Genomic DNA, 27,764 nt, shown 5'->3' with positions numbered 1-27,764 from the left:
TTTTTTACTGCTTCTGTCTTGCTTCCACACAGCATTGAAAATTATTTAAATATACTTTATGACCGTCACTTTTTCCAGGAGAATAGGAAATGAATTGACCTTTTAAAGTAGACTTTAAAAAAAAACCCAAAAATCTACAAATTCATTGGGCACTGCTGTGGGCAGCCCCAAAGACGTGGAGCGCCAACGAGCCGTGGGGGGGTCCTCGCGGGGCCGGAAGCGAGGAATGGGGACCAAGATGGCAGACCACGATTCTGCTCAGAAGCTGTTAGGGTTGCCTCCGCCGCCTGACGGCGTGGGAGGAGGCAGCTGTTCGGGAATCTCCACTGAGCTCATTCGCTCCCTGACCGAGCTGCAGGAGCTGGAAGCTGTGTATCAACGGCTCTGCGGCGAGGAGGTGGGGGACTGAGGTTCTTTTTCCAAGAGGATGCAGGGGCAGTGGGCTTAGGAGCCGTCAGTCTTGGGAAATTCAGGCTGTGGGAAGGTCTCTTCTTGCCGAGGAAACAAAAAAGCACCTACTCGAGAAGCAAGCGTGTAGTTGAGTGTAGTTGGGGCGACCTGACTTCTCTGTTTACTCAGTCTCATGCCCCCAAGCATGTTTTCCTCTCATCTAGGGGATCTGCCCCCACTCCCCCGTTGATTTCCCTGGCCCTTAATCTCTAGGTTTCTCCGCGAGAGTGAAGTTAGACTTGAGGGTATACGCCGACTCGCTTGCTTTTCAAAATAAGAGTAAAGGCTCTCTTGCAACGGCTTAGCAATTTTAAAAATTACGAAATCCTTTTACCCCATTATCTCATTTAAGCGAGAAATCATTGCAAATAACCTTGAAGCGTTTTAAGATTTCCTCCTGTGGGGAATGAATTTGGGGGTGTAATTTTAGTCTTTCAGTTAAATGCAGGGCTTTATAGAAGCTTGAGATTTTAAGACTCAGGCACAACTGTTCTAATCTTGGACAAGTCACTTCATCTCTTGTGCCCCTGCGTGGTGTCCAGTGAGGGGCGTGGGCTATATTCTGTCGAAGATTCATTCCTTGCAGGCTGCTTTACTTTTCCGTGCGACTTGATGTCAATACAATTTTGAATGCCATTTGGGCTCCTTGCCAGTCAGAAGAAAGATCTAAACTCTAATCTAAAAGTTTAGTAGCTGTTTCCTAAACCAAACTATTATTAAGGTTGAGCACAAAAGGCAATTTCATACTGGAGCAGAGGTGGTCATTGATATCTTGAGAATTTTCAAATATAATATTAACTTATACCAACTCTAGCAGCTTCTAATACGTTTTTCAGCAAGATGTGCTTTATAAAGTTCAGTACTAAGCTTGCATTCAATGAATGGGGGGAAAAAGTAAGTCAGTCTTACAAACAGAACAAACAATATTAGTTTTGTATTTGTATTTGATGACTGTCAAGGGCATGTTTTCCTCTGGATCCTACTGGACTATTTCAGTAGAAACACATAGCTGATACTTCTGTCTTTTGTTGAGCCATACGCAACATGCTATGTTAAGCACTTTATATGTGTTTTCTTGTTTGGCTCACACAACAGTCGTATGGGGTATATATTACTGTCCCTAGTTTACAGATGAAGAAACTCAAGCATAAGAAGGTTACATTAGTTAAGGTAGTGCAATAAATGCCTTGGCTGAGAGAGAATTATATTTATCGCTTCTGGCTACTGACTATACACTAGAAGAGACTTTTTATAACTGCCACTTTAGAAGTTTCATTTGTTTATTTGAGCCTTTATATTTTAAATGCCTTCCTGTGTTAGGCACTATGCTAATGAAATTGAATAAAAGTTTATGTACTCCCTTTGTTGTGTTCATCTCCTAGATGTAATAAGATACGCATAAGGTAACAATTATTATGTAATATGGTAAGTGCAGAAATGAAGTATTGTTTGTTAAAGTCCTAGAGGAGCTTAGTGAGAGGAAAGAAGACATTTGAAATGGGATTTACCCTTCAGCCAAGTGGTTGGATTAGATAACTCTTAAGGTTCCTTCTGATCATGCTAATGACAGGTTGTTTCTCTGTGTTTCAGAAAGTGGTGGAGAGAGAGCTGGATGCTCTTTTAGAGCAGCAAAACACCATTGAAAGTAAAATGGTCACTCTCCACCGGATGGGGTGAGTCTTCATCTCAGCAAGACCTATTGTTAATTCCATTAGGGTCCACTAGATAAGTTATTATTTTTCCTAACATTCTGTTATACAATGCAAGTTGAGTTTGAATTGAAAAGGAGCATTACCTCCAGGTAAAGTGTTTACCTAAGGGTATAGTTAAGCTGTTCTCAAAGTGTCCTTGGACCAGCAAGTATCAACATTTGGAAACTTGTTAGAAAAGCAAATTTTGGGACCTCACCCCAAACCTATTATACCAGAAACTCTGGGGGTGGGGCCCTAGACTCTCCAGCTTAATGTGCATACCAGGTGGTTCTGACATATGGCTCAAGTTTGAGAACCCCTGTTTTTACATATTATGTATATTTTCTAGTCATAAAAATTGCTCTTTGATTTCATCATCCTCTTAGATTGTTGATTAGTGCATTTTATGCTCACTTAACACTTGGGGGAATCTAAATAGTTTCTTTGGCAGTACTTATTTAGGGGTGTCTTTAGTAGTTATTAAAATTAATTTATTATTAAGTATAGGCCTGAGTTTTCACTAAAACACTCTTGAGAAAAAGCTGTGAATAGAATGAACAGAGCTAAGAGTTGTAGGGAGGTACAAAAAAAGTAGAAGACGTAGTCTCCATCTGCAAAAAAAATTTTTCCATCTCTTCTACTGTCTACTCCTATGGATATGTGTGCTGACAATGTGTGTCTCCAGTCCCAACCTGCAGTTGATTGAAGGAGATGCAAAGCAGCTAGCTGGAATGATCACCTTTACCTGCAACCTAGCTGAGAATGTGTCCAGCAAAGTCCGTCAGCTTGACCTGGCCAAGGTAATCCCGTTGAGCTTTTGATATTTGAGTTAGTAGAGGGCAGTAGAGAAGCTACCACGTTAGAAATTAGAGTAGCACCATCCAATAGAAACCTAATGCAGGATACCAAAACCAGACGAAGGTCTCACAAAAAAACTCCAGACCAATAGCTGTTATGAATATAGGCATACAAATCCTCAAAAACACTAGCAAATCAAATCCAGCAACATATATTAAAAAAAAAGACTATACTGTGACCAAGTGGGATTTCTCCCAGGCATGCAAGTTTGGTTTAGCCTCTGAAAATCAATGAATGTAACATATCATATCAATAGAATAAAGGACAAAAACCATAAGATCGGGCTTCCCTGGTGGCACAGAGGTTAAGAATCCGCCTGCCAATGCAGGGGACACGGGTTCGAGCCCTAGTCCAGGAAGATCCCTTAGTTGCCGCGGAGCAACTAAGCCCACGTGCCACAACTACTGAGCCCGCGTGTCTAGAGCCCATGCCCCGTAACAAGAGAAGCCACTGCAATGAGAAGCCCGTGCACCACAAGGAAGAGTAACCCCTGCTCGCCTCAAGTAGAGAAAAGCCCGCGCGCAGCAACAGACACCCAGTGCAGCCAAAAAAAAAATAGGTAAAATTAAAAAAAAAAAAACCATATGATCATCTCATAGACTCAAAAAAAGTATTTGACAAAATCCAGCACCCCTTTTGATAAAAATACTCAACAGACTTGGAACAGAAGAGACTTCCTCAACCTGATAAAGGGCGTCTGTGAAAATCCCACAGCTAATATACTTATTGGTGAAAGACTAGGTGCCTCCCCCCAAGTTCAGGAACAAAACAAGGATGTTAGCTCTTGCTGCTACTCTTTAACATTGTACTGGAGGTGCAGTACAGGTTAACATTGTACAGGGCAGTTAGCTAAGAAAATGAAATAAAAGTCATTCAGATTGGAAAAGAAATCTAATATGAACCCCACATGTGATGTAAAATTTCCCAGTGACCGTTTTTAAAAAGCAAAACAGAAATGGGTGAATGTAATTTTAACAATTTAAAAATAACATTTGTTTAACCCATTATATCGGAAATTACTATGAAACGGTATCAGTGAGATATTTTACCTTATTTTGTGCTAAGTCTTTGAAATCCAGTATGTATTTTACTCATATACATCTTCACTTGGACTGGTCACATCTCTTGTCTTTTTTTTTATTTTTTTAAGATACAGTTTATTGCCACATTTATACCTCTTTTTTTTTAAGTTTTTATTTTTATTTTATTTTTTTTGGCCGTGCCACACAGCTTGTGGGATCTTAGTTCCCAACCGGGAATTAAACCTGGACCACAGCAGTGAAAGCGCCAAATCCTAACCACTGGACCACCCGGATATTCCCCACGGACTAGTCACATTTCAAGCACTCATTAGCCACAGGTGGTTCATAGCTGCTGTATTGAACACGAGCACAGGATCTGGGTTCTTGAACAAGTCAGTCCCAGCCTCAGATTGCCCCTGTGAAATAGCATAACAATTCCATATCTATTTGTTCAGATTCTGCCAAAATAATTTACCATGAAACGTTATAGCCACACAGCTACCAACTCACATATTAAAGTTTTCTTAAATGTCTTGCTTCTTTAAAACAAAAATACTGGACTTCTCTGGTGGTGCAGTGGTTAAGAATCCGCCTGCCAATGCAGGGGACATGAGTTCGAGCCCTGGTCCTGGAAAATCCCACATGTCACAGAGCAAGTTAAGCCTGTGCGCCACAACTGCTGAACCTGCGCTCTAGAGCCCACGAGCCACAACTACTGAAGTCCACGTGCCACAACTACTGAAGCCTGCGCGCCTAGAGCCTGTGCTCCGCAACAAGAGAAGCCACCGCAATGAGAAGCCTGCGCACCGCAACGAAGAGTAGCCCCTGCTCGCCACAACCAGAGAAAGCCCACACACAGCAACGAAGACCCAACGCAGCCAAAAATAAATAAAATAAAATAAATTAAAAAAAAAAGAATCCACCTGCCAATACAGGGGACACGGGTTTGACCCCTGGTCTGGGAAGATCCCACATGCCGCAGAGCAACTAAGCCCGTGCGCCACAACTACTGAGCCTGCACTCTAGAGCCTGCGAGCCACAGCTACTGAGCCCATGTGCCGCAACTACTGAGCCCGTGCTCTAGACCCTGTGAACCCTAGAGCCCCCCCCCCCCCGCTCACTGCAACTAGAGAAAGCCTGCATGCAGCAACGAAAACCCAATGCAGCCAAAAAAAAAAAAAAAAAAACATTGTAAGGACATTGTAAATCAACTATACTCCAATAAAAATTTTACAAAAAGAATGAAATACTGATAAAGATAATATATAAAAAGTAAATAAAAATACTTTTCATGTATTTTGCATATTTTATTACCTGGTTTACAATATCATGTCCCCAAAATGTCAAATACATTTTGATTGTGTTATAAATTAAACAGTATAAGCCAAATATAAATATGGATTATTCCCGTTCCTACTTCCATTAAAATAAATGACCTGGTCAGTCAAGTAAATAAAATTGTGTGATACCCAACAGTAGTATTGACCATCGTCAACAAGTTTTGTGAGTGGTAGTGGTGGTGCTTTTTAGTTTACCAGTGAAAGCTGAAAAGGACGTCTGGTTAATCACATTCAGCCCCTGAAACTCTCTACCTTCTGGAGAGAGATTTTTGAAAGAATAGGACATTGTTTCTAACCACCAGGTCTTTTTGCAGAATCGCCTCTATCAGGCCATTCAGAGAGCTGATGACATCTTGGACCTGAAGTTCTGCATGGATGGAGTTCAGACTGCTTTGAGAAATGAAGATTATGAGCAGGCTGCAGCCCACATTCATCGCTACTTGTGCTTGGACAAGTCAGTCATCGAGCTCAGCCGACAGGGCAAAGAAGGTTGGCATCCCAAACTGTTGATTTGTAGTTTAGTTACAAGCGTCTGTAATCTAGTTTAAACATCTGTAATTTCTAGTTTAGGTACAAGCATCTGTAATCTGAACTAGGCAGTCTCAACCAGCAAAAGGACATCTGTTAGGAAATTTCCTTGTCTGGTACTAGACCCTGTGTAGGTCCTAGACCATCACGAGGCAGAAGTTGTTCTTCCTACTTTACGGAAAAGAAAACTGAATCCAGACCTACTACCCGTGGGTTCTTTACACTTGACCATGTTGCCTGTTTATAAAATTTAAATTAGGGACTTCCCTGGTGGTCCAGTGGATAAGACTGCATGCTCCCAATACAGGGGGCCCGGGGTTGATCCCTGGTCAGGGAACTAGATCCCGCATGCCACAACTAAGACCCAGTGCAGCCAAATAAATAAATATATATATTTTTTAATTTAAAATTAAATTTTTAGCTTGGTATTCTGGGCCTTCTATGATCTCAACCCACTCTGTCTTTCTAGCCTTATTTCATGCCATTCAGTTATGCGTCCATCCATTGTGCACACATTTATTGAGCTCCTCTGTATACCAGGATATGTACTATCTGCAATACTCTGCATCTTTCTGTTTCTAATCCTTTGCTCATTTCATTCCCCTTGCCTGGAATGTATGTTCCCCCTGCTCAGGTATCAAAATCCTGCCCGTCTTTGAGAGATGGAATATCATCTCTAGGAAGGCTTTTCTGATTACTTCAACCAGATATGTGACTGTGGCACCTTTCTTATGACACTTACCATACACTGAATTTTATTACAGTTATCTGCACACAAATCTTATTTTGTTCAGTTGATTGTAACTTCTCTGACAATAGGATCATGGCTGATTCATCTCTTTTTTTATTTTTGCGGTACATGGGCCTCTCACTGTTGTGGCCTCTCCCATTGCGGACCACAGGCTCCGGACGTGCAGGCTCAGTGGCCATGGCTCATGGGCCCAGCCGCTCCATGGCATATGGGATCTTCCCGGACCGGGACACGAACCCATGTCCCCTGCATCGGCAGGCAGACTCTCAACCACTGCGCCACCAGGGAAGCCCTTCTCTTTTTTATTTTTTTAATTTTTTTTATTTTTTGCGATACGTGGGCTTCTCACTGTTGTGGCCTCTCCTGTTGCGGAGCACAGGCTCCGGACACGCAGGCTCAGCGGCCATGGCTCGCGGGCCTAGCCACTCCGTGGCATGTGGGATCTTCCTGGACCGGGGCACGAACCCGTGTCCCCTGCATCGGCAGGTGGACTCTCAACCACTGCGCCACCAGGGAAGCCCGGAAAGCCCTTCTCTTAATCATCCATATTGTTAGTACAGCATCTTACACACACTAAGTGCTCATTACATATTTTTGGAATGTGCAGACCAGGTGGCATATACCTGACATAGTACCATTCTTTACCTTAATTCTCATTTTCTCCCCATTATGCAGGCAGCATGATTGATGCCAACCTGAAATTGCTGCAGGAAGCTGAGCAGCGTCTCAAAGCCATTGTCACAGAGAAGTTTGCCATTGCCACTAAGGAAGGGGATCTGCCCCAGGTGGAGCGCTTCTTCAAGATCTTCCCACTGCTGGGTTTGCATGAGGAGGGACTAAGCAAGTTCTCAGAATACCTTTGCAAGCAGGTATGACTCCTGATTGCTTGGCAGGATAATGTACAGTTCTCCACCTGCAGATTGGGGCACTGGGTGGATACATTTTCTGTGGATACTTTTTTACCTCTGGATTTGACTCCCCTTTTCTGCTGTATCCTGGCAGGACTGGATGCATACATTCATTCAACACTTACCTATTTCCAGTCTACTGTGTATCAGGCATGGTCTGGACATCTGCTGCTGTACATTTATTTCTAACAGACCAAGTGAAAGTATAGAAAAATTAAAATGCAGACTCTCTGACAAGCTGAATCACCCTTTCCAGGCTGTCAACCAGGGACTGGCTTCTTTTAAGAGCATTCAGAGAAGTTGGTTAGTGGTTTTAAGACTTCATAACCAAGCTTGAGTCTCAAAATAAGACTTGGTGGTGAGGGGGGAACCCAGGCTTACGTCTCAAAAATTGAGATGAAGCAGGTGAGGTCACTTAAGATTAAAACTGAAAAAGAAACAGGCTTCAGTTTTTCTCAGCTCGCCTCCACCCAGCCCATCCTTAGATGGAGAGAAGCAAACATCAGTAGGCATATGTGCACAGGGTTGTTGTTATTTAACTATATGTCACAGTGCATCCTGTCCCCACCCCCTCAATTCTATATAATGGAACATTATTTTGCCATTAAGAAAAATGAGACAGTTCCATATGTGCTGACACATTTTACTCTCTAACGTGTGGTTGGTTAAGTTAAATAACAGTATGCTATCATTCATGTTTAAAATGAAGGGAGTGGCAGTAAAAATGTATGCTTATATAAACATAGGATATTTTTGGAATGGTTAACAGTGGTCGCCTCTCAAGAGGAGACTTAGGAGACCAAGAGACATGGGTAAGATGAAGAACTACTTCTCACCAGACACTCCTTTGTTTCTTTTGAATGTTTAAGTATGTTTTACCCATTCTAAAAATTAATTAACTAAAAATAAAATATAACTGCTTTATGGGACTTTTTCGTTTTAAATTTATTTTTGGCTACATTGGGTCTTCATTGCTGCACACGGGCTTTCCCTAGTTGTGGCGAGTGGGAGCTACTCTTCATTGTGGTGTGCAGGCCTCTCATTGTGGTGGCTTCTTTTGCTGCAGAGCATGGGCTCTAGGCGTGCAGGCTTCAGTAGTTGTGGCACGTGGGCTCAGTAGTTGTGGCTCATGGGCTCTAGAGCGCAAGCTCAGTAGTTGTGGCACAAGGGCCTAGTTGCTCCGCGGCACGTGGGATCTTCCTGAAACAGGGATCGAACCTGTGTCCCCTGCACTGGCAGGCGGATTCTTAACCACTGCACCACCAGGGAAGTCCCTTTGGTACTCTTATATCAGTATTTTTTTTTTTTAATCAGTACTTTGCCATCTGAAACCTGGAAATGGTTTCTACTGTTAATCCCTTAAAAATCCCTTCCAAGTACCCAGATTCCTTCCCCTGCTCAACGAAGCACCATTAATAATAACTTTGAGTTATACTTTGAAACAATTATTGAAACTTGGGACTCTCCCCCCAGTTTAATGACTGTAGATGTTATCAAAGAAAAGGAAAGCTTTATTTATACCTCTGAATGGAAGAAGAGTTAACTGTGTTAAGTTCTTTGTCTTCCCTGAGGCCTGGACAACCCAGAGCCCCCAAGGGATGTTCCTGTGTGCTGCCTAGGCTTTCAAGCATCAAGGGAAAAAGAAAGCCAATGGGAGGTCTTTTTGGAAAACTGAAGCTAGCCTTTGGTCTAAGAAATATATGTGGGGACTCCTGGGTGGCGCAGTGGTTAAGTATCCACCTGCCAATGCAGGGAACACGGGTTCCATCCCTGGTCTGGGAAGATCCCACATGCCGTGGGGCAATTAAGCCCGTGGGCCACAACTACTGAGCCTGCACTCTAGAGCCCACGAGCCACAACTACTGAAGCCTGCATGCTCTAAAACCTGCGTGCCGCAACTACTGAAGCCCACGCACCTAGAGCCCATGCTCCTCAACAAGAGAAGCCACCACAATGAGAAGCCCGCACAATGCAACGAAGAGTAGCCCCCACTCGCTGCAACTAGAAAAAGCCTGCACATAGCAGCAAAGACCCAACACAGACAAAATAAAATTTAAAAAAGTTGAAAAAATAACTTTAGCATTCTCTTGTGCATATATGTGCATATATATGTTCAAAACAGAAATATGAGCAGTTAACCTTTAAAAAAAAAAGTGCGGATTTTCTACTTTTTCAGGTGGCCAGTAAAGCTGAGGAGAATCTACTGTTGGTTCTAGGGACAGACATGAGTGATCGAAGAGCTGCAGTCATCTTTGCAGATACACTCACTCTTCTGTTTGAAGGCAAGCCCTTTTTCCACTCTCGGGAGACTGGAGACACTTATAACACCTGCATCACTAGCTTTTCTTTTCTCCTCACTAGCCTGATGCCTTTAATTTAATCCTATGGTTTGCTGTGTGTTGACTTATTGGAGAATTAACTTCCCAATTCAGTACCTGATTAGCAAAGATTAGTTAGCGTCTCTCAGATGTTTTGATTCTCCCTAGTCCTCGAGACCCAAACTCTAAGAGTGAATTTAACCCCAAAATAAATGACTGGGAAAAGTGATGCTTATTTCCAAAGATGCTCCTGTAGAAACTATTAGTATATTTTATCAAATGCCTGCTGGTTTACTAAGCACTGTGCATATTTAATAGACAGATTTGCTTAGCAACTCCTGGCACTGACGAGTACAATTTGTGTTCATTTTGGGAAGTAAAACAGCCAAAAAGGGTTGAATTAGACCCCAGGTCAGTCCTGGATGGAAGAAAGGAGTTTATCTTGTGGGAAGAATATTTGGAATACAACCCTGTCACTTTTTCCCTTCTAGGGATTGCCCGAATTGTAGAGACCCATCAACCAATAGTGGAAACCTATTATGGCCCAGGGAGACTTTATACCCTGATAAAATATCTGCAGGTGGAATGTGACAGACAGGTGGAGAAGGTGGTAGACAAGTTCATCAAGCAGAGGGACTACCACCAGCAGGTGAGCAGGGGAGGCTTATAGGTGGTTTAGTAGTAGCATTAGCGAGCAACACTGAATAGAATAAATTAGGGAGGGGAGTGAAAAAAGGTGCAGCAAGGAGAAAAATGGCAAATGCAGACTGGCCTGCTTCTTGCCTCTCACCAGCTACTTTGGACTTGAGGTGTTGTAAAGTTAATGATGGCCTCAGTACATGACTGAGAAGGAAGTAGAAAGGGCTTCCTAAAAGGAACACAACAGAAACGTTAGACCACTTCTCTATCACAAAATGTACAAGAGTGCCTTCTAGAGATTTAATGGAGTTTTACTTCTTAAGGTCCTATTCAGTGTTAAGTAATTTGTCTCAGATTTCTCCTTCATTCCTTAAGTGCTAAAGGTGTAACATTTGCTGTTTTAGAACTTTGTTTCTCCATTCCTTTGAGCAGATAAAGTAGGAGTAGGACTTAGAAATAGGAGTAGCCCCATACAATTTTATTTCTAGAACTCTGGGAGACTCTAGACAGTAGTCCATTGGAACAGCACTAGCATCACTTTTAAGTGCGATAACAGAGGTGAATGTTAGCGTTATAAATCACAAGGAAGTCTTTGGCGCCTCATCCTGAGAGCCTACTTTTGGCTTGTCTGTTAAACAAACTAAACCTAAACATACTTATGCCAGAAGTTTGGAGTGACCAGCGAGGGGCAGAAAGAAGGAGGGAGAGGAAGAGCATTCTCATTTCTGTGGTATATTGCAGTTCCGGCATGTCCAGAGCAACTTGATGAGAAACTCTACATCAGAAAAAATAGAACCAAGGTAATGCGCTTTTCTTCAGCCCATAGGAGTTTGAATTGGTAATCAAGTATCATTCAGAGACTGCTCTCTTACAATGTGGTTTATGTTTTAAAAATACTTTATCTATGACTTTTTAAAATTTTTTTGCGGTTATACGGGCCTCTCACTGCTGTGGCCTCTCCCGTTGCGGAGCACAGGCTCCGGATGCACAGTCTCAGCGGCCATGGCTCACGGGCCCAGCCGCTCTGCGGCATGTGGGATCTTCCTGGACCGAGGCGCGAATCCGTGTCCCCTGCATCGGCAGGCGGACTCTCAACCACTGCGCCACCAGGGAAGCCCTATGACTCTTTTTTTAAATGGAATATAGCATACAAACAAAAGCATATGTATAACATATTTGTGTTTTGTAAAGAATGCTAGATCATTACCAATACTTTTGAACTCCCCAAAGTGACTCTCCTCCCCCAAAAGTAACTACTATCCTAAAATTTTTAACTTTTACTTTTTTCTAATAAAAGTAACATCTGCTTATTAAAAGAAATGCCAAACATAAAAGTGTATTCATTCAATCAGTAAATTTTTACTCTATACTTATTACGTGCCAGGCACTGGTCCTTGGTACTGGGGATATGTCAGAAAGCAAAGTGAACAAAACAGACATAATTCTTTCTTTGTGGCATTTATGGTCTATAAAGTAGACAATAATAGCTAACATGTATATGGTGTGTACTGTTTGCCAGACATTGTTCTAAACACTTAACCAATATTAAATCATTTAATCTAGGGTTTCTCAGCTTCCATACTATTGGCATTTTGGCTGGGTAATTTTTTTGTTGTGGAGAACTACCTGTGCATTGTAAAATGTTTAGCAGCATCCCTGGCCTCAACCCACTAGATGCTGGTAGCGTGATATCACCAGACATTGCCGAATGTACCCCAGGAGGTAAAGTCGCCCCCAGTTAAGATCACTGATTTAATCCATAAACACTTTTTACAGATGAGGAAACTGAAGCCTGGAGAGGTTAAGTGACTTGCCCAAGGTTGTTCAACTAGAAAGTGGCAGAGCCAGGAATAGAATCCAAGCAGTCTGAGTCTAGAGTTGGTGCTGTTAACCATTACAACATACTGAGCATAGAGTACAGGAAAGCATGTAATAAAGGGATGTAACCTAAGCTGATGAAGTTCAAGAAAAAAAATCGTGAGGAAATGACCTTAGATATGAGACTTTAAGAGTAAATAGGGGGACCCCCTGGTGGCGCAGTGGTTAAGACTCCATGCTCCCAATGCAGAGGGCAGGGGTTCCATCCCTGGTTGGGTTCCATCCCTAAGATCCTGCATGCCGCGCAGCACGGAAAGAGTAAATAGGATAAGAGGTGAAATGTGTAACACGTAGAGCAGGGAAAGCACGTGTAAAGACCCTGTGTATTTGAAAAACCCAAAGAAGGCCAGTATAGCTGAAGTGCAGCGAGTTGGCAAGAGCCTGCTATGAGATGAACCTGGTGAGGTTGTTAGAGTCAGGCCATTCAGTGTCTTGTATCCTAAGAGCTATGGAAATCATGTGATTACGGTATGACCAGATTTATGTTTTGAAAAGATTTCTTGGACTTCAGTGTGGAAAATGAGTTAATTTTTTCTATAATGTGAGGGAGGGGATCAACTTCATTATTGGTAATGTGGATCTTTGTTATCCCAGCACAATTGTTGAGAAGACTACTCTTTCTTCATTGAATTGTCTTAGCATTCTGGTTGGAAATCTGTTGACCATAAACGTCAAGATTTCTGGACTGTTAGTTAATCTGTATGTCTATTCTTATGCCAGTAAAACCACACCGTCTTGTTTGCTGTAGCTTTGTAGTAAGTTTTAAAATTGCAAAGTGTGAGTCTTCCAAGTCCTTACTTTTCCAAGATTGTTTTGGCTATTCATCTGGATAGATGAATGGGTGTGAGACACAGTTTAAGGATGTACCCTAAAAAATCCCAGCACAGCCACATGAGGACTTAGGGAGGTGTGATTTCTTTCCCATGAAGCATCAATCATTTTTACTAATAGATCATTTTAAACCACTAACAAAAATACGTCTCCCAATCTCTTATTTAGCCCTGGCAGGATTTTAGGGGGTGAATAGTTCAGGTGAAACATGCAAATGGAATATGTGGTTGACAGCTGTCACTGATTATAATTGGACCAGCAGAGCCAGGAAGTCCATCGGGCAGAGCTGAACCTTCTGGGCCCAGGGGGAAGGGGAGTTTGGGACTATGTTTTCCCTGTAGCTCTTATATCTGAAGGAATCCAGTGTCCTGCTTATTCTTTCTGCTCCATGTGTCTCAGGGAACTGGATCCTATCCTGACTGAGGTCACCCTGATGAATGCCCGCAGTGAGCTGTACTTACGCTTCCTCAGGAAAAGAATCAGCTCAGATTTTGAGGTGGGGGACTCCATGGCCTCAGAAGAAGTAAAACAAGGTAAAGGCATTTCCCATGTTCTCTGGGATGGGTTGGGGTATAGTTGGCTCTGTTTTGTAATACTTAAGTCACAGATCTTTTAATAAGGAAATAATTGGGGCTTATTAGTTTGTGGGGGGGTCTGTGGACAAATTGACTCCCAGGAGGAAATCTAGACTTCCCAGATTTTAGAATTGGACTGGCTCTTTGAGGCCATCTAACCATTTTACAGATGAGGAAAGCTAAAGGCAAGAGTGGTTCAATGATTTTCCTCTGCTCTGTTCCCCACACTATGCTTCCTCACCAGCTCAGATTTAGGGATTGGTGTTTAAGTAGGTGATATGTGCACAAGATAGATAGGTAGGTAGATAGAACAAAAAAATATACATAATTTCATGAGGGAACTTAAAGGAGTGATAGAAATATTCTAAAACTGGATTGTGGCTATTGTTACAAAACTCTATAGAACTACTAAAAAAAATCATTGAATTGTACATGTACAGTGGGTGAATTTTATGGTATATAAATTATACCTCAATGGAGTACTGAGGTATAATATTGAGAAAAGAATATGTAGTATAAAGAGTATATAAAAAGAGTACATGGTATAAAGAAAGCCTTTCACTCCCTCCCTCAGTCTCCCAGTTCCTCCAGTCACAATTTTGGAAGGGATAAATATGTTGAATAAAAAGGTGTGCCATGGTCCTATTTCATGGACAAATTGACTCTCCACGTTTTTAAGAAGACCATTTAATTCCTACTGGTTGAGTATAGGCAGGATTCCCTGAACTGGAGACCTGAAACTGACCCAACATCTGTGGCATTCTGCATGGCTTGTATCAATAATACACGGCAAGGGAATTATTTATATGACCCAGGTGGGTTTTTTTTTTTTTTGCCACGCTGCGTGACTTGCGGGATCTTAGTTCCCCGACCAGGGATCGAACTCATGCCCCCTGAAGTGGAAGCACGGAGTCCTAACCACTGAATCACCAGGGAATTCCCTGAATTGGTGTTTAAAGGAGGATTCATGCTCATTTAGAGTTTGGTGCTTATTGCTGTTTTAATAATAACCATGTGTGTTTAGAGTTGCACTGTTTAATACAGAAGCCACAAGCCATTTAATTAAAATTAAATAAAATGTAAAATTCAGTTCCTCTATCATATTAAGCACATTTCAAGTACTTAATAGTGGTACTATATTAGACAATAGATATAGAACATCTCCGTCATCACAGAAAATTCTGTTGGATAGCACTGGTTAGAGAATGAAATGGTCTGTACCCAATATATTTTAGTCTTTGGCTTTGGAAGCTTATGTCTTTTTTTTTTTTTTTTTTTTGGAAGCTTATGTCTTTTGAGTCTTACCAGTTAATTCTAAGGAAATAATGGAAAAGAAGTAAAAACTTCTTTGTACAATAACATTAACTAAAATCTCCAATGACTATGATTTTCAGTTATCTCTAATAATGGCAAAATGTTTAGAAATAACCCAGGTGTCTAAAAACAGACCATCTACATGATAAGATATCACAGCCATTAAAAATAAGTAAGCTAAAAAGAAGAACTAAGCCATGTAGAAACATTGAAATATTTGTGATATAATTTCTAAGCAGAATACAAAATTTTCTTGGTACTGTGATTATAACCATGTAAATCATGTACAGATTTGGAACAGAGACTAGAAAGGGACCTGAAAAAAAATGATCCATTTCCCTTGGGGAAGAAGAGTGAGTATTCCTTTCTTGGCTGTCTCCTAGAGCACCAGAAGTCCCTGGACAAACTCCTCAATAACTGCCTACTGAGCTGCACCATGCAGGAGCTAATTGGTCTATATATTACCATGGAGGAATACTTCATGAGGGAGACTGTCAACAAGGTAGGAGAGAGGACACATCCCTGGGAATTGGGGCTTCCTGTCCAAGAAGCCAGGCTGAAGGGAAAGGCCGAGGCATGTCATAGTTCTTGTTCCTACTTTGAGAATACCCTTGCATGCAGACTGAGTGTACTGCTTTGAATAGTTAGAGGGCATATTTGGAGTGATCAGGCTCTTTGTGGACCCAACTGGGACTTCTTTCCCAAGGATCACAAAAGAACACCTCAGCTCCTCAGGGAACCTACCTGTTCCCTGCCTCTCTGGAGGTATGTGAGTGAGGAGCCTTGGGAAAGAAGGGCCTTGCCTGGTGTCTTACAACCTACATAACAGATGTTCCCAAGGCAAACGCCCTAAATACTTAATTTCCTAACGTGGTGATTAGTAGGGAAGTGAGCTATTTTGGCAAGGAAGAACCACACCAAGCTGTGACCAGAATAAGCTATGTTGGGAAAAACACGGACAAGGTACAGAAAAGGGAGCAGAGCCAGGGCCTGTTCTAGAACCATCTAGAACCGTGACATACAGAACTGGGGCCCTCATTGGATGCTTTGCCTTTTGTGTAGGCTGTGGCTCTGGACACCTATGAGAAGGGCCAGTTGACATCCAGCATGGTGGATGATGTCTTCTACATTGTTAAGAAGTGCATTGGGCGGGCTCTGTCTAGCTCCAGCATCGACTGTCTCTGTGCCATGATCAACCTCGCCACCACAGAGCTGGAGTCTGACTTCAGGTACAGTTAACACCCTTTCTGCTTTCTAGGAGGCAAAAAGGTCCTAGTTGTGGTTGCTTCCTGAGGCCCATTTTGTTTTTTCCTCTTTTTCCTTATGACTGTAGTTCAGTTCTATACAGGGTATAAGCTCCCATCCGTAGCACAACATCCTTGACTCCAGGCAGTTGTACAGCAACCAGATATGTTATAGGCCAAAACTGTGTTCCCTGGACTGGATTGGAGGGGTTATTAGCCCTCAGACCTAGGAAAGAGACCAGGCAGCTCAGATGAGGGCAGTAGTTGTAATTTTAACAATGATAATTATCACTGCTACAGACCAGGCACTGTGCTAACTTCCTGCTCCTGTTCGGTCCTAATAGCGACCCTATGAGGTAGGAACCATTTAGCTCTCTTTTGTAAATGAGGAAACAGGCTCAGGGAGATCACACATCTCATAAATGGTAGAATATGGAGTAGAGTGTGACATTCAAAACCTATTCTCTCAACTCTTACACGGTACTGCCTTTCACTAAGCTGTACTGCCTTCTCTTGAGTATTTTGGAGCTCAGTGGCGTTAAGTGAAAGCCTCATAGGGAGTAAAGAGTTGGCCAGTCTCCTCTGTATTCTTTCATATCAGTGCCTTTGAGAGGGTGTTGGCCTCTCATACCCTGGCTGCTAAGCGTCTTGTGTGGTGATCTCAAGGATTGGTTATTCCCTGGAAAGAGCAACTTATGCTTCTGGGTCAGGGTAGTGAGCCCTTTGGTGATGCTGAACTGGAGGCCAGGTTGAGTGCTGTCAATCCTCATATGCCAATCTGCCCCCCAGGGACGTTCTGTGTAATAAGCTGCGGATGGGCTTCCCAGCCACCACTTTTCAGGACATCCAGCGTGGGGTGACAAGTGCCGTGAACATCATGCATAGCAGCCTCCAGCAGGGCAAATTTGACACTAAAGGCATCGAGAGTACTGACGAGGCCAAGCTGTCCTTCCTGGTAGGTAGCCCCACAGGTTGTGAGCTGCTCAATTTATCTCAAGGGGTTGAACTGTGAACTCTAAGCCACAGTATAACAAGCCTTCAACTGGAGGCTTTTCCTCCAGTATCTATATACAAGGAAAACTCCTCCTTTAAGGAAAGCTCCTCCTAGTAGGTTGTGAAACCATTTCTTACCCAGGGACCTATTTCAGAGCAGCCCGAGCCAGGACATGCACTGCACTGTTCCCTGCCTGGAAGGCTAGGCGCCTCAGCTCTCCCCAGCACTTGTTCCCAAGAGCACTACCCAGCTGCTGAGGGGCTCCACTGAGTATCAAGCTTGGATTACATCTGTGCCAGGCCCCCAGACTACTTCCCTGAGGACATCCCACAACATGGGTTGGGGCTGACCCGTTAGGCCTACCAAACTGCTTTTCTAGCGTACTTCTCAGGCTCTCAGCTTCCTCAGAAAGGTGACCTTCTTAAAGTCCTGCTACACAGAACGGCAGTCTTACCATTGTGTGACAGCTGGGGAAGGAGAATCGTGGAAGGACGAAGGGATTTATACAGGGTAACAACTAATTTGTGATGAGCCAGAAAGAATGCAGATGAGCCCTGGGCCTGTGATCAGGCGTTTCTGGCACATGGTGTCTTTTCATGTGTGGGTACAGCGCCGTCAGAGGTCATTCTTCTCCACCCCCACACTGGCCAGGCTCTGAGTCTGCTTGGCTCCTGGGGTTTAGAGACCTGACGGAAGCATCCAACAGCAGAGCTCTCAGTCAACAGTCCACACATGGGGTCTCTGAACACCTGGGGGTAGGATGCAAAAATGTATACACTTTTTTTTTCTAGAAGCAAGGTCCTTAGCTTTTATCATTCTTAAAGGGGCCTATAACACCAAAAGAGTTAAGATGTTGCTTTCAGAGACAGAAGCCTAAACATGCTAATATCTACTTTGCCCCTATGCAGGGGAGCCCACAGTAACTAGTCCTCAGATCCAATGAAGTCTATTTAGGAAACCTTACTTTCTCCTTGTCATTGAAAATATCTTCCCTGAGCATGGGTTCTATCTTTTTAGGATGTCATGGTTGATGCCAAAAAAGAGGATGAACTCCAAGAAACTATTGCCTCTGAAATATAGTACCTTTGGAGAACTTTGCCAAAATTTCTGGCAACCAACTTCATATGATCATGAACTGACTTAAATTTTTCATTTTGTTTGCCTTCTATTTCATTTTTTATAGAACTTATTTTTATTCTTTCATTTCTCTGCTCAGAAATGACTCCTTGCTACCTACCATATCAAAACTAGACATCTTTGCCTGACAGTTTGTTGAAGGCCTCCAGAATCTGATCCATCCTGTCACTCTAGTCCTGTTTTCCATCCCTTGGCTCCACGAGTCCCCAGTAGGCTGGCTGCTGTGTGTTCACACATTCGCTGCTCCCATTCAGACAGCTTCATTGTTTGAGGGCCCAGAAGATAAGGCCAACAAGAAAAGGTGATGCTAAATGCTTGGTGACAGTTTTCTGGTTTTCCTGATGCCAAGTACTTAAAATGTCATCACTCCCACTGTAGGACCTATTTCTTATGTCACCTTGATTCATTTGGCTGTCAAGATGAATTCCCCAACAGTGCTGATGTATCATTCACCATGAGCTAGCGATAAGCCCAGTGAATCCATGCTTACAAGTACTGTCAGTACAAGGAAACTTTGACATCAAAGTTTTTGGTATTTGAAATCAATACCATTTGAACTCAAATCCATTTTTCCCTCATGACGGATTTTACTTATGCCCTCAGGTGCCTTGGAAACATTTATGTTGTGGCCTTCATCCTTGAGCTGTCATGACAGTGCAGTTATTTCTCTGGAAGCTTGCGATGTTAGCAGCCTTGTGCTGTGGCATGCTAATGAAAGACCTCAAGTCTCATCCATCCACCATGCAAGTGGTCTTAGCAGCATTGTCAGCAGCGTGATCTTGCAGTATTAGCTGCAGCACACTGACAAGGGCAGTATTTTTGTGGAAGACAGGAGGGACATCCTAATCTCAATCCCTGGGGTTATGGGATTCTTCTTTCACCCTGAAATCCTGAAGCTTCTGACTCATCTCATGAAATACTAGCCCCTCCTCGAAGTACCTCACCTCGGCCTTCCTGGTCATGGCACCAGAACACCAGTTCAAAGGCAATGTGATCTTCTCAAACTCTAATCTCTCCTACACAAGGCCTCTAAATTAGTATTCCCAAACAAGAGCTGTGCTCGTGTGGCATTCACCCACTTTATATAATCGTCAGTGCCACTCCGTTGTCCACAGGACAGCATAGCTCCCAATTCCCAGTCTGACTTCACCCATCTCTGCAGCTCCACCTCTTGCCATTTCCCTGTACATGTCTGTGCACTGACTCTCCTGGTCCCCAAATACCTTTGGATTTTATGCCACTCTGCATTTGCTTATGTTATCCTTTCTCCAGAAGATAGTCATTCACTCATTCAGTCATTCAACAGATATTTATTGAGAAACTTCTATATATCAGGCACTGTTCTAGGTTTTTGAGCTGCACTGCCCAGTATGGTGTGGCTATTTAAATTTAATTTTAAACTAAAAATCCAGCTCCTGAGTTGCACCAGCCACATTTCAAGTGCTCAGTAGCAACACATGGCTATTGCTACTGTACTGGACAGTTCAGATTTAGAATACTGCCATCATCAAGAAAGTTCTCTTGGACGGTGCTATGCTAGAGATACAGCTGTAGAGAAGACAGACTAGATCCCTGCCTTCTGGAGCTCTCATCCTAGTAGGAAAGGGAAACAAGAAACAAACAAGACAATATCAGATAATCCTAAGTACCATTAAGATAATATCAAACAGGAGACTGGACTAGAGGAGGCCGATGGGGGTGGAGAAATGTACTCACCCTCCTCTCCTATCAGAATTATGTTCCAGCCTTTTAAGTTCCACTCAGTTACCTACTCTACCATGGAGTTTCCTAGAATGCCTCAGACCAAAACATTGTGTCTTTCCTCTAAATGACCATAGCAGTTTTTACCTTAATTGTCACTTTTGTCACATGCTGCTTTTTATGATTGGTGTTTCTGTACCAAACTCATAAGGCCATTGAGTTATGAAGGAAGGAGCCCTTGGCCTAGAGTGGGGAGACCTAAATTCTAATCCTGGCTCTAATCCTGTCACTCTTTGAAATGCTGTCCTCCTACCCTGCTTTATTTTTCCTCATGGCATTTATCACTACCTGACACTTATTTATTGACTTCCCTTCTGGAATGTAAACTCTGCGAGGGGATGGATTTTGTCTGTTAACTGCTTTCTTCCCAGTACCTAGAACAGTGCCTGGCACATAGTGGGCACTTTAAATATTTGCTGAATCAAAAGTTGACTGACCTTGGTGAATTATTTCACCTTCTTAGGAGTCATGTTTCCACCTGTGAGCTGGCTTGATAATACAGTTGACTCTTGAACAACACAGGTTTGAACTGCACAGGTCCACTTATACGTGGATTTTTTTCAATGGTAAAATACTACAGTACTACACAATTCACAGTTGGTTGAATCTACAGATGCAGATACGGAGGGCCAACTCTAAGTTACGTGCTGATTTTCGACCGCATTCCTAACCCCTGCGTTGTTCAAGGGTCAACTATACTTGTTTTGAAGAAGGTATTCAACAGAGCCAAAGAACTAATGATGAGAAAATGCCTCATAGGTGGTAGGCTCTCAGGAAGCATTTCTTTAATCAATGTCAGCTGTTGCATCACCGACCTGGACTTGGAGGTTTGGAGCCCAAGGACTTCTCCGAGACTTGCATGCCTAAACATGGAACAAAAAGACCTGAAACCTTGGGTCACTACCTCTGAGGTCAGATGGCTTCGCTGCCTTTGTGTCAAGCCCAGGAGAAAGGGCGAGCCTGGTTCACCATTCTGCCCACTGAGACCTGAGCCCACTGCCTGATGACACTGGTGTGGGTGGTCCTTAGCGCCCCCCACCCCCACCCTGAGCCTCAGGAGTGCAGCTGTCAGCCAGTCTGGCCTTGGAGTGGGTACAAATAATAGTGATCAGGAAGTCACATTCTTCTGTCCTTGTCTCCCAGGTGACCCTGAACAATGTGGAAGTCTGCAGTGAAAACATCTCCACTTTGAAGAAGACACTGGAGGTACAGGGGAAATTGCCTATCAGCTTTCAGTGGCTGTAGCCTCCCCAGACCTCCTTTTGAGAGTGAGCCCTGTGCACTCTTCCTAGTGGGAGCTATGGCATTCCCTGGCATTGAGCCAGCTCTTCTTCAGAGCATTTGAGGGGATTCATTAGTGAATGACATGGTAGCAGGACATCTCTGAACTATGGGGAGAGCTCTGACCCATGAGTTAGGAGATCAATTCAAATTAGCTCTTCCAGCACATACTTGGCATGTGACCTTGGACAAATCCCTTAACTCCCTGAGCTTCAGTTCTCTCATCTGTGAAACAAGATACAGATCTCCATGGTGCCCTGCTTTGGGTTTGTTGCTTGGCCCGATAAAAAAAACAGGATTGAAAGCACTTTATAAAAGTGATAAAGCCGGGCTTCCCTGGTGGCGCAGTGGTTGAGAGTCCGCCTGCCGATGCAAGGAACACGGGTTCGTGCCCCGGTCCGGGAAGATCCCACATGCCGTGGAGCGGCTGGGCCCGTGAGCCATGGCCACTGAGCCTGCGCGTCCGGAGCCTGTGCTCTGCAACAGGAGAGGCCACAGCAGTGAGAGGCCCGCATACCGCAAAAAAAAAAAAAAAGTGATAAAGCCCTCTATAAATTTTGAGATGAAGATGATATGGGAGGAATTCCCTGGCAGTCCAATGGTTAGGGCTGTGCTTTCACTGCCAACGGCGCAGGTTCAATCCCTGGTCAAGGAACTAAGATCCCGCAAGCTGCGTGGCGTGACCGGAAAAAAAAAAAAATGATGATATAGGGTTCACTTAACCCTATACAGAACCAGTTGCTGTTGTTTTTTTTTTCAGTACGCGGGCCTCTCACTGTTGTGGCCTCTCCTGTTGCGGAGCACAGGCTCCGGACGCACAGGCTCAGCGGCCGTGGCTCACGGGCCCAGCCGCTCTGCGGCATGTGGGGTCCTCCCAGACCAGGGCACAAACCCGTGTCCCCTGCGTTGGCAGGCGGACTCGCAACCACTGCACCACCAGGGAAGCCCTGTTGTCATTTTTTTAAGGAAGGCCATATAACAGTGGAAATTGCTTGGGCTTGGAAGTCACATACCCCTGAGTTCAAGTCCCCACTTGACCACTGACCAGTTGTGTGGCCTGAAGCAAGTTCTCTAACCTCCCTGAGCCTCAGTTTCCTCTTTCGTATACAGGGGTAATGCTCTCTGCCCCACAGGTTTGTTGTGAGAATTGAACAAGAATATAAAGCACCTGGTACATGAGTGGCATGCAGTGGTAGTTAATGATTGTATTAGTAGTTATACATAACATCATGGAGCAATCACTTTGTTAAGTATTAGAAAACGAAGAGCCCAGCTCTCCGTCACTCCCCAATTCTGCCTCTGGGAGAAGAGGGAAGCCAGAGTCCTGCCTCCCCAGCGGACACTCATACCAGGGAAGATGCTTGGCTACAGAAGCATGGGGCTCAGTGCCGAGGCTGGTGCTGAGTGTTGGCTTTAGGGCTGGGCGGACTGAGGAGGCCGGGAGCCAGCACGTGAGAAGAGGGCCTAGTTGCTGACGGGGTCCCTGAGGGAGGCTCGGAGAGAGCACTCAGGTGGGAGTTTACAGTGTAAACTGGACCAGATTAGGAATTCACCCCCAAAAAGGCCTTAAAATGGAATAAAATAAGAGCAATATTCACTAACTACCAGCAGTGTAGTGTCTCTCACATTATGAGTGTTCAACAAGGTAGTTGTTGTTTTCAAGTCATGGCACGTTAGACTGTATTCCAGATTTTTTCCTTAACGTTAATTAGTCTGTTGGATTTTGAATTAAGTTTTTGGGAAATGTTAGGAATTCAGAACTGAGCCAGCAGAATTAGCCAAGTGAATGAAAAGAAGGGTAACAAAGAGCTGGAAAAACAATTCCCATAAATCGCCCCTCCCCCTTAGATTTGCATTTCACATGTATTCTTTCTCAACCCCATCAGCAGTCCTTTGAGATAGGCAGGTCAGGTGGTGTGACATCCGTTTAACAGATGAGGTTAAAAGGCTAGTTAAAGATAGTAAGTATTGGAGCTGCAACAGGGACCAAGGACCTCTCCCGGCTAGATCAGCCCCTTTGCAGCTCTTCCTCACAGCTGCTCCTACTGTAGCCAAAATGGCACCAACTGTTAGGAGGCTATAGGAAATGCAGGCAGCTTCTGCCAACCCAAAGCAGCTCCCCCTGTAGCATTCTCTGCAGCTAGACCTTAGTGTGGGATTAGGAACAGGTGCCCTGGAGCCATAATTCCCAGCTTGAATCCCAGCTTCACGACTTACTGCTGTGTGGCTTTAGGCAAGTTATTAATTTCCCGGTGCCTTAGTTTCCTCATCTATACAGTAGGGATAATAATAGTGCCTACTCCATAAGAAAGGTACTTTAATTAATAAAAGTAAAATGCTTAAAACTGGGGCCCTGGCACAGAGTAAACACTTAAATCTTACCTATGGTCATGACAATATCCCCTGGGCAGCCAGACCAAATTATTTACTAAGCAGATCCTATTACAATAGCTAGTGTCTCCTTAGTGCCTACTACGTTCCAAGCACTGGGCTAAGCACTTTGTGCATCATCTCATCCAACTCTCAAAACCACCATGGGAGCAGGAATGTGTTCCCACTTTATGGCCAAGGAAATTAAAGCTCAGAAGCTTTAAATCACTTGACCAAGGTCGCTCAACTAATACATGGCTGAGCCAGGATTTGAAGCCAGGAATGCCTGACTCTAAAGGTGTGAAAAACTTCTGATATTTGTGTTTCTTACTCACACCCCCTGACACCAATACCCTCATATTACAAAGAGGGAAGTGGGAGCCAAATGACTAGCCACGGGATCAAATCCAGGTTTCCTGAGACCCAGCCAGGGTTCTTGCCTCGGATTGACCAGAGCTGCTCCCAGAGAAGGCTAGAATGTTGGCCTCTTTGCCCTCCTCACACGCCCATGGCCCAGGCATGCTACGAAGCCTGATGGCTGGGTGTTTTCCCCTAGAGTGATTGCACCAAGCTGTTCAACCAAGGCATTGGAGGGGAGCAGGCCCAGGCCAAGTTTGACAGCTGCCTTTCTGACTTGGTTGCCGTGTCCAACAAATTCCGAGACCTCTTGCAGGTAAGCCCCAGGTTCAACTGCTGCCTGAATCCTGGGCCTGTGTCTTGCTCTGAGAATATTGTCACTGGCTTATCATGGGCTTCATGCATATAAGAAAACGGGAGGCGGGGAAGAGGAGGCACGAGGGAGCAGAGTACAAGCCACTGAACTTGTGCGAGTCCCTTGAAGACTAAAGGTTTTTCAGCAGTGCAGCTGTCACGTTGACAAGATGGCATTCTGGTCCTCTAGAATCTCCACAGTGCCAGGAGCCCTCAGAAGGGTCCTCAGAGGAAATTGAACCATGTGGGTACTGAGATCTGCTTGGCCTTAGCCGAAGGTGCTGCCTAGTACCAGGCACTCAGAAATCTCTTCTTTCTAGAGTTTAACAGACCAACCCCATGGTCTCATCTCTGGCCTGGACCTGAATCAGAATATATCTGGAAAGGAACAAGTTGTTCCTGGAGTCTTTGATTAGCATTATTTCTGTTAGACTTCAGACAGGGCCTGCAGAAAAGCCTCATGACTGGAAGGATGCCCTGACAGTCAAAGGATGGGTAGAGCAGGAGAAAGGGAAGGGATGGAAGCATGTGCCTTCTGTGTCTGATGCGTCTTTGCCTTGTCCTACAGGAAGGGCTGATGGAGCTAAGCAGCACAGCCATCAAGCCGCAGGTGCAGCCTTGGATCAACACCTTTCTCTCTGTTTCCCACAACATCGAGGAGGTCAGCCTGACCACGGACGGCCACAAAGCCCAGGATTACCCCTCATTCCCTAGCCCACAGCTGGAGTGCAGTGGAGCTGTCTGAACAGACTAGACCTTACATATTTCTCAGGCCCACTTCCCCTGTGCTCGAAGGCTAGGTTCGTCCCAGAAACAGGTGGTTCCTCCCAGAAACAGGTTGTTCCTGCAGTCAGAGGGCTCCGAAAGACACCTAAAGGGAGTTTGCCTTGACCTGACGCATTCTCATTTATTGAGGCTCTTTTTGCCCCACATCTTATAGACTTGGGACCTCCCTCCCTCCCTCTTTCTCTCCCTCTCTCTCTCCCTCCCTCTCTCCCTCCCTCTCTCCCTCCCTCTCCGCATTGAGTCTTCATTGCTGTGCGTGCGCTTTCTCTAGTTGCAGTGAGCAGGGGCTACTCTTTGTTGCGGTGCGTGGGCTCTAGGCGCACAGGCTTCAGTAGCTGTGGCACGCGGGTTCAGTAGTTGTGGCTCGCGGGCTCTAGAGCGCAGGCTCAGTAGTTTTGGCACACGGGCTTAGTTGCTCTGCAGCATGTGGGATCTTCCCAGACCAGGGCTCAAACCCGTGTCTCCTGCATTGGCAGGTGGATTCTTAACCACCACACCCCCAGGGAAGCCCCTCTAGCCTAATCTTTTCATTCCTGTATAACATGAGATACAAGAGGGGATAAACTGCCAGGAGCTTTGCCATATTGCGTGGGCCACTGCTGCAGCCCGGGGCTGTTTGCTGGTCAGAAGCGTGATGCAGAAACAGCAGCAGTTTCTGCCAGCCTGATTTTAAGCTGATTTTAGGCTGGATGAGTTATAAGCTACAAGGGTGGGGGTGAATGGTCCTTCTTGGAGACGCCCCTGGTGACCCACCTTGCTTCCTGATAATAGGAAGAATTCAATGACTATGAGGCCAATGACCCTTGGGTACAACAGTTCATCCTTAATCTGGAGCAGCAAATGGCAGAGTTCAAGGTGAGCAGGGGCTCTTGGGACCAGCCTATAGAATTACCCACCTCTGCCCCAGTCAGCAGCCTGAGGCTTCTCATCACACTCCTGCTGGGAACCCAGGAAGCTCTTCCGAGCCCCAGGCCATAGAAATACTCCCACAGGAGAAAGACTCCTGGGAGGCAGAGGGGTGAGTTGGGACTCCCGCTGATGCCTAACCTGTTTGCAGGCCAGCCTGTCTCCAGTCATCTACGACAGCCTGACCAGCCTCATGACCAGCCTTGTCGCAGTCGAGTTGGAGAAAGTGGTGCTAAAGTCCACCTTCAACCGGGTAATGTCAAGGAGGCACAGGCCCCCCTGCTCTGTTGCTTTCCCTCTAAGGAAGACAAGTCCGTCCCCTCTGTCTGCCCAGGCCCTGCATATCTAGGCTCAGTCCTGCCCTGAGGCAGTGGGGCCAGCTGAGGCACCATCTGAGGCCCAGCTGGCCTTGCAGCCCAGCACTGAGTGAAATTGGGGGCCAGTTCTGCTTGGCCAGAGGGCCAGACCTTAAACAGTGACTGGGCCCGTGTTCCCTTGCAGCTGGGCGGTCTGCAGTTTGACAAGGAACTGAGGTCACTCATTGCCTACCTCACCACGGTGACCACCTGGACCATCCGAGACAAGTTTGCCCGGCTCTCCCAGATGGCCACAATCCTCAATCTGGAGCGGGTATGTAGGGCTCCCTTGGCCTAGCCAGGGAAAGGTGACTGGGAAGAGAGGCAGAGATAAAATTTGAATCCCTGCCACTCCCTCAAAACCAAGTCTCCACCAGCAACCCAGCCCTGCAGGCCACCTTCTTCCTGGGCACCCCTGCTCTGCCTCTGGTGGAGCCCAAGGCCTTCTCTCAAGATAGCCCCTCCTTGCTGACTCGTCTCTGTTCTTCCCCGTAGGTGACCGAGATCCTAGATTACTGGGGCGCGAACTCTGGCCCATTGACGTGGCGCCTCACTCCTGCTGAAGTACGCCAGGTGCTGGCTCTGCGCATAGACTTCCGCAGCGAGGACATCAAGAGGCTGCGCCTGTAACTGCCAGGGTGACCCCACCTGGCCCATCACGCTTTGGGGCCCATTCCCTAAGTGGCCACAGCCCAGACTGTTCCACTGCTGGCAGCAGGGAAACAAGGCCCCGACGCAGTCCACTCTCTGTTCTCAGACCTGTCAGGGTGCTTTGGGAGACAGTCTCTCCCCACCAAGTGAGGTAGGTCCCCCTTGGCTCCTAATTAGGTGGGGAAGACAGGGCAGGCCAGTCTCCTGCACGGGTAGTCATTCTCTCGTCCTTGGACACTGCAGCAAACGGGCTGCCAGTCTTAAAGGACTTAGGTTTATCTAGGGACCTAAGGAATTAGGTTTATTCCGAGGAGAGGCTGTGATGCTTATGATCACCCTAAATAAAGATACTCCTTGAAGAGATGCCAGTGTGCTGTTGCCAGGAAGGGCTGGATGCTACAGAGCAAGACAGGTCCATCAGTTGCACTGAAATGTGAAGGCAAAAGCCTAAATCCTCAGCCTCC

The 27,764-nt window shown here is 45.0% G+C and overlaps 1 protein-coding gene across 2 annotated transcripts; it reads left to right on the top strand.

Annotated features, from left to right (window-relative positions):
* Nucleotides 1-208: 208 nt before the first annotated feature.
* Nucleotides 209-27,663, top strand: COG4 (component of oligomeric golgi complex 4). Of its 2 annotated transcripts, XM_019941251.3 has the most exons (19): nt 210-397; nt 2,041-2,123; nt 2,827-2,941; nt 5,676-5,850; nt 7,316-7,509; nt 9,725-9,830; nt 10,358-10,515; nt 11,247-11,305; nt 13,614-13,747; nt 15,487-15,605; nt 16,166-16,332; nt 17,137-17,302; nt 21,383-21,445; nt 24,447-24,563; nt 25,170-25,262; nt 26,159-26,242; nt 26,445-26,546; nt 26,795-26,923; nt 27,145-27,663. In XM_019941251.3, the coding sequence occupies exons 1-19, from the start codon at nt 227-229 to the stop codon at nt 27,277-27,279; spliced, it is 2,370 nt and encodes a 789-aa protein (XP_019796810.1). In that variant the 5' UTR covers nt 210-226; the 3' UTR covers nt 27,280-27,663. The 2 variants fall into 2 exon arrangements, with proteins under 2 accessions (XP_019796818.1, XP_019796810.1); XM_019941259.3 differs by lacking the exon at nt 21,383-21,445 and having other exon boundaries at nt 209-397.
* Nucleotides 27,664-27,764: the final 101 nt, after the last annotated feature.

The sequence above is a fragment of the Tursiops truncatus genome, chromosome 19 (assembly GCF_011762595.2).
Source record: "Tursiops truncatus isolate mTurTru1 chromosome 19, mTurTru1.mat.Y, whole genome shotgun sequence".
Classification (NCBI taxonomy): Eukaryota; Metazoa; Chordata; class Mammalia; order Artiodactyla; family Delphinidae; genus Tursiops; species Tursiops truncatus.
The sequence above is the reverse complement of the archived record's forward strand: the minus strand, read 5'-3'. Positions and strand labels throughout refer to the sequence as shown.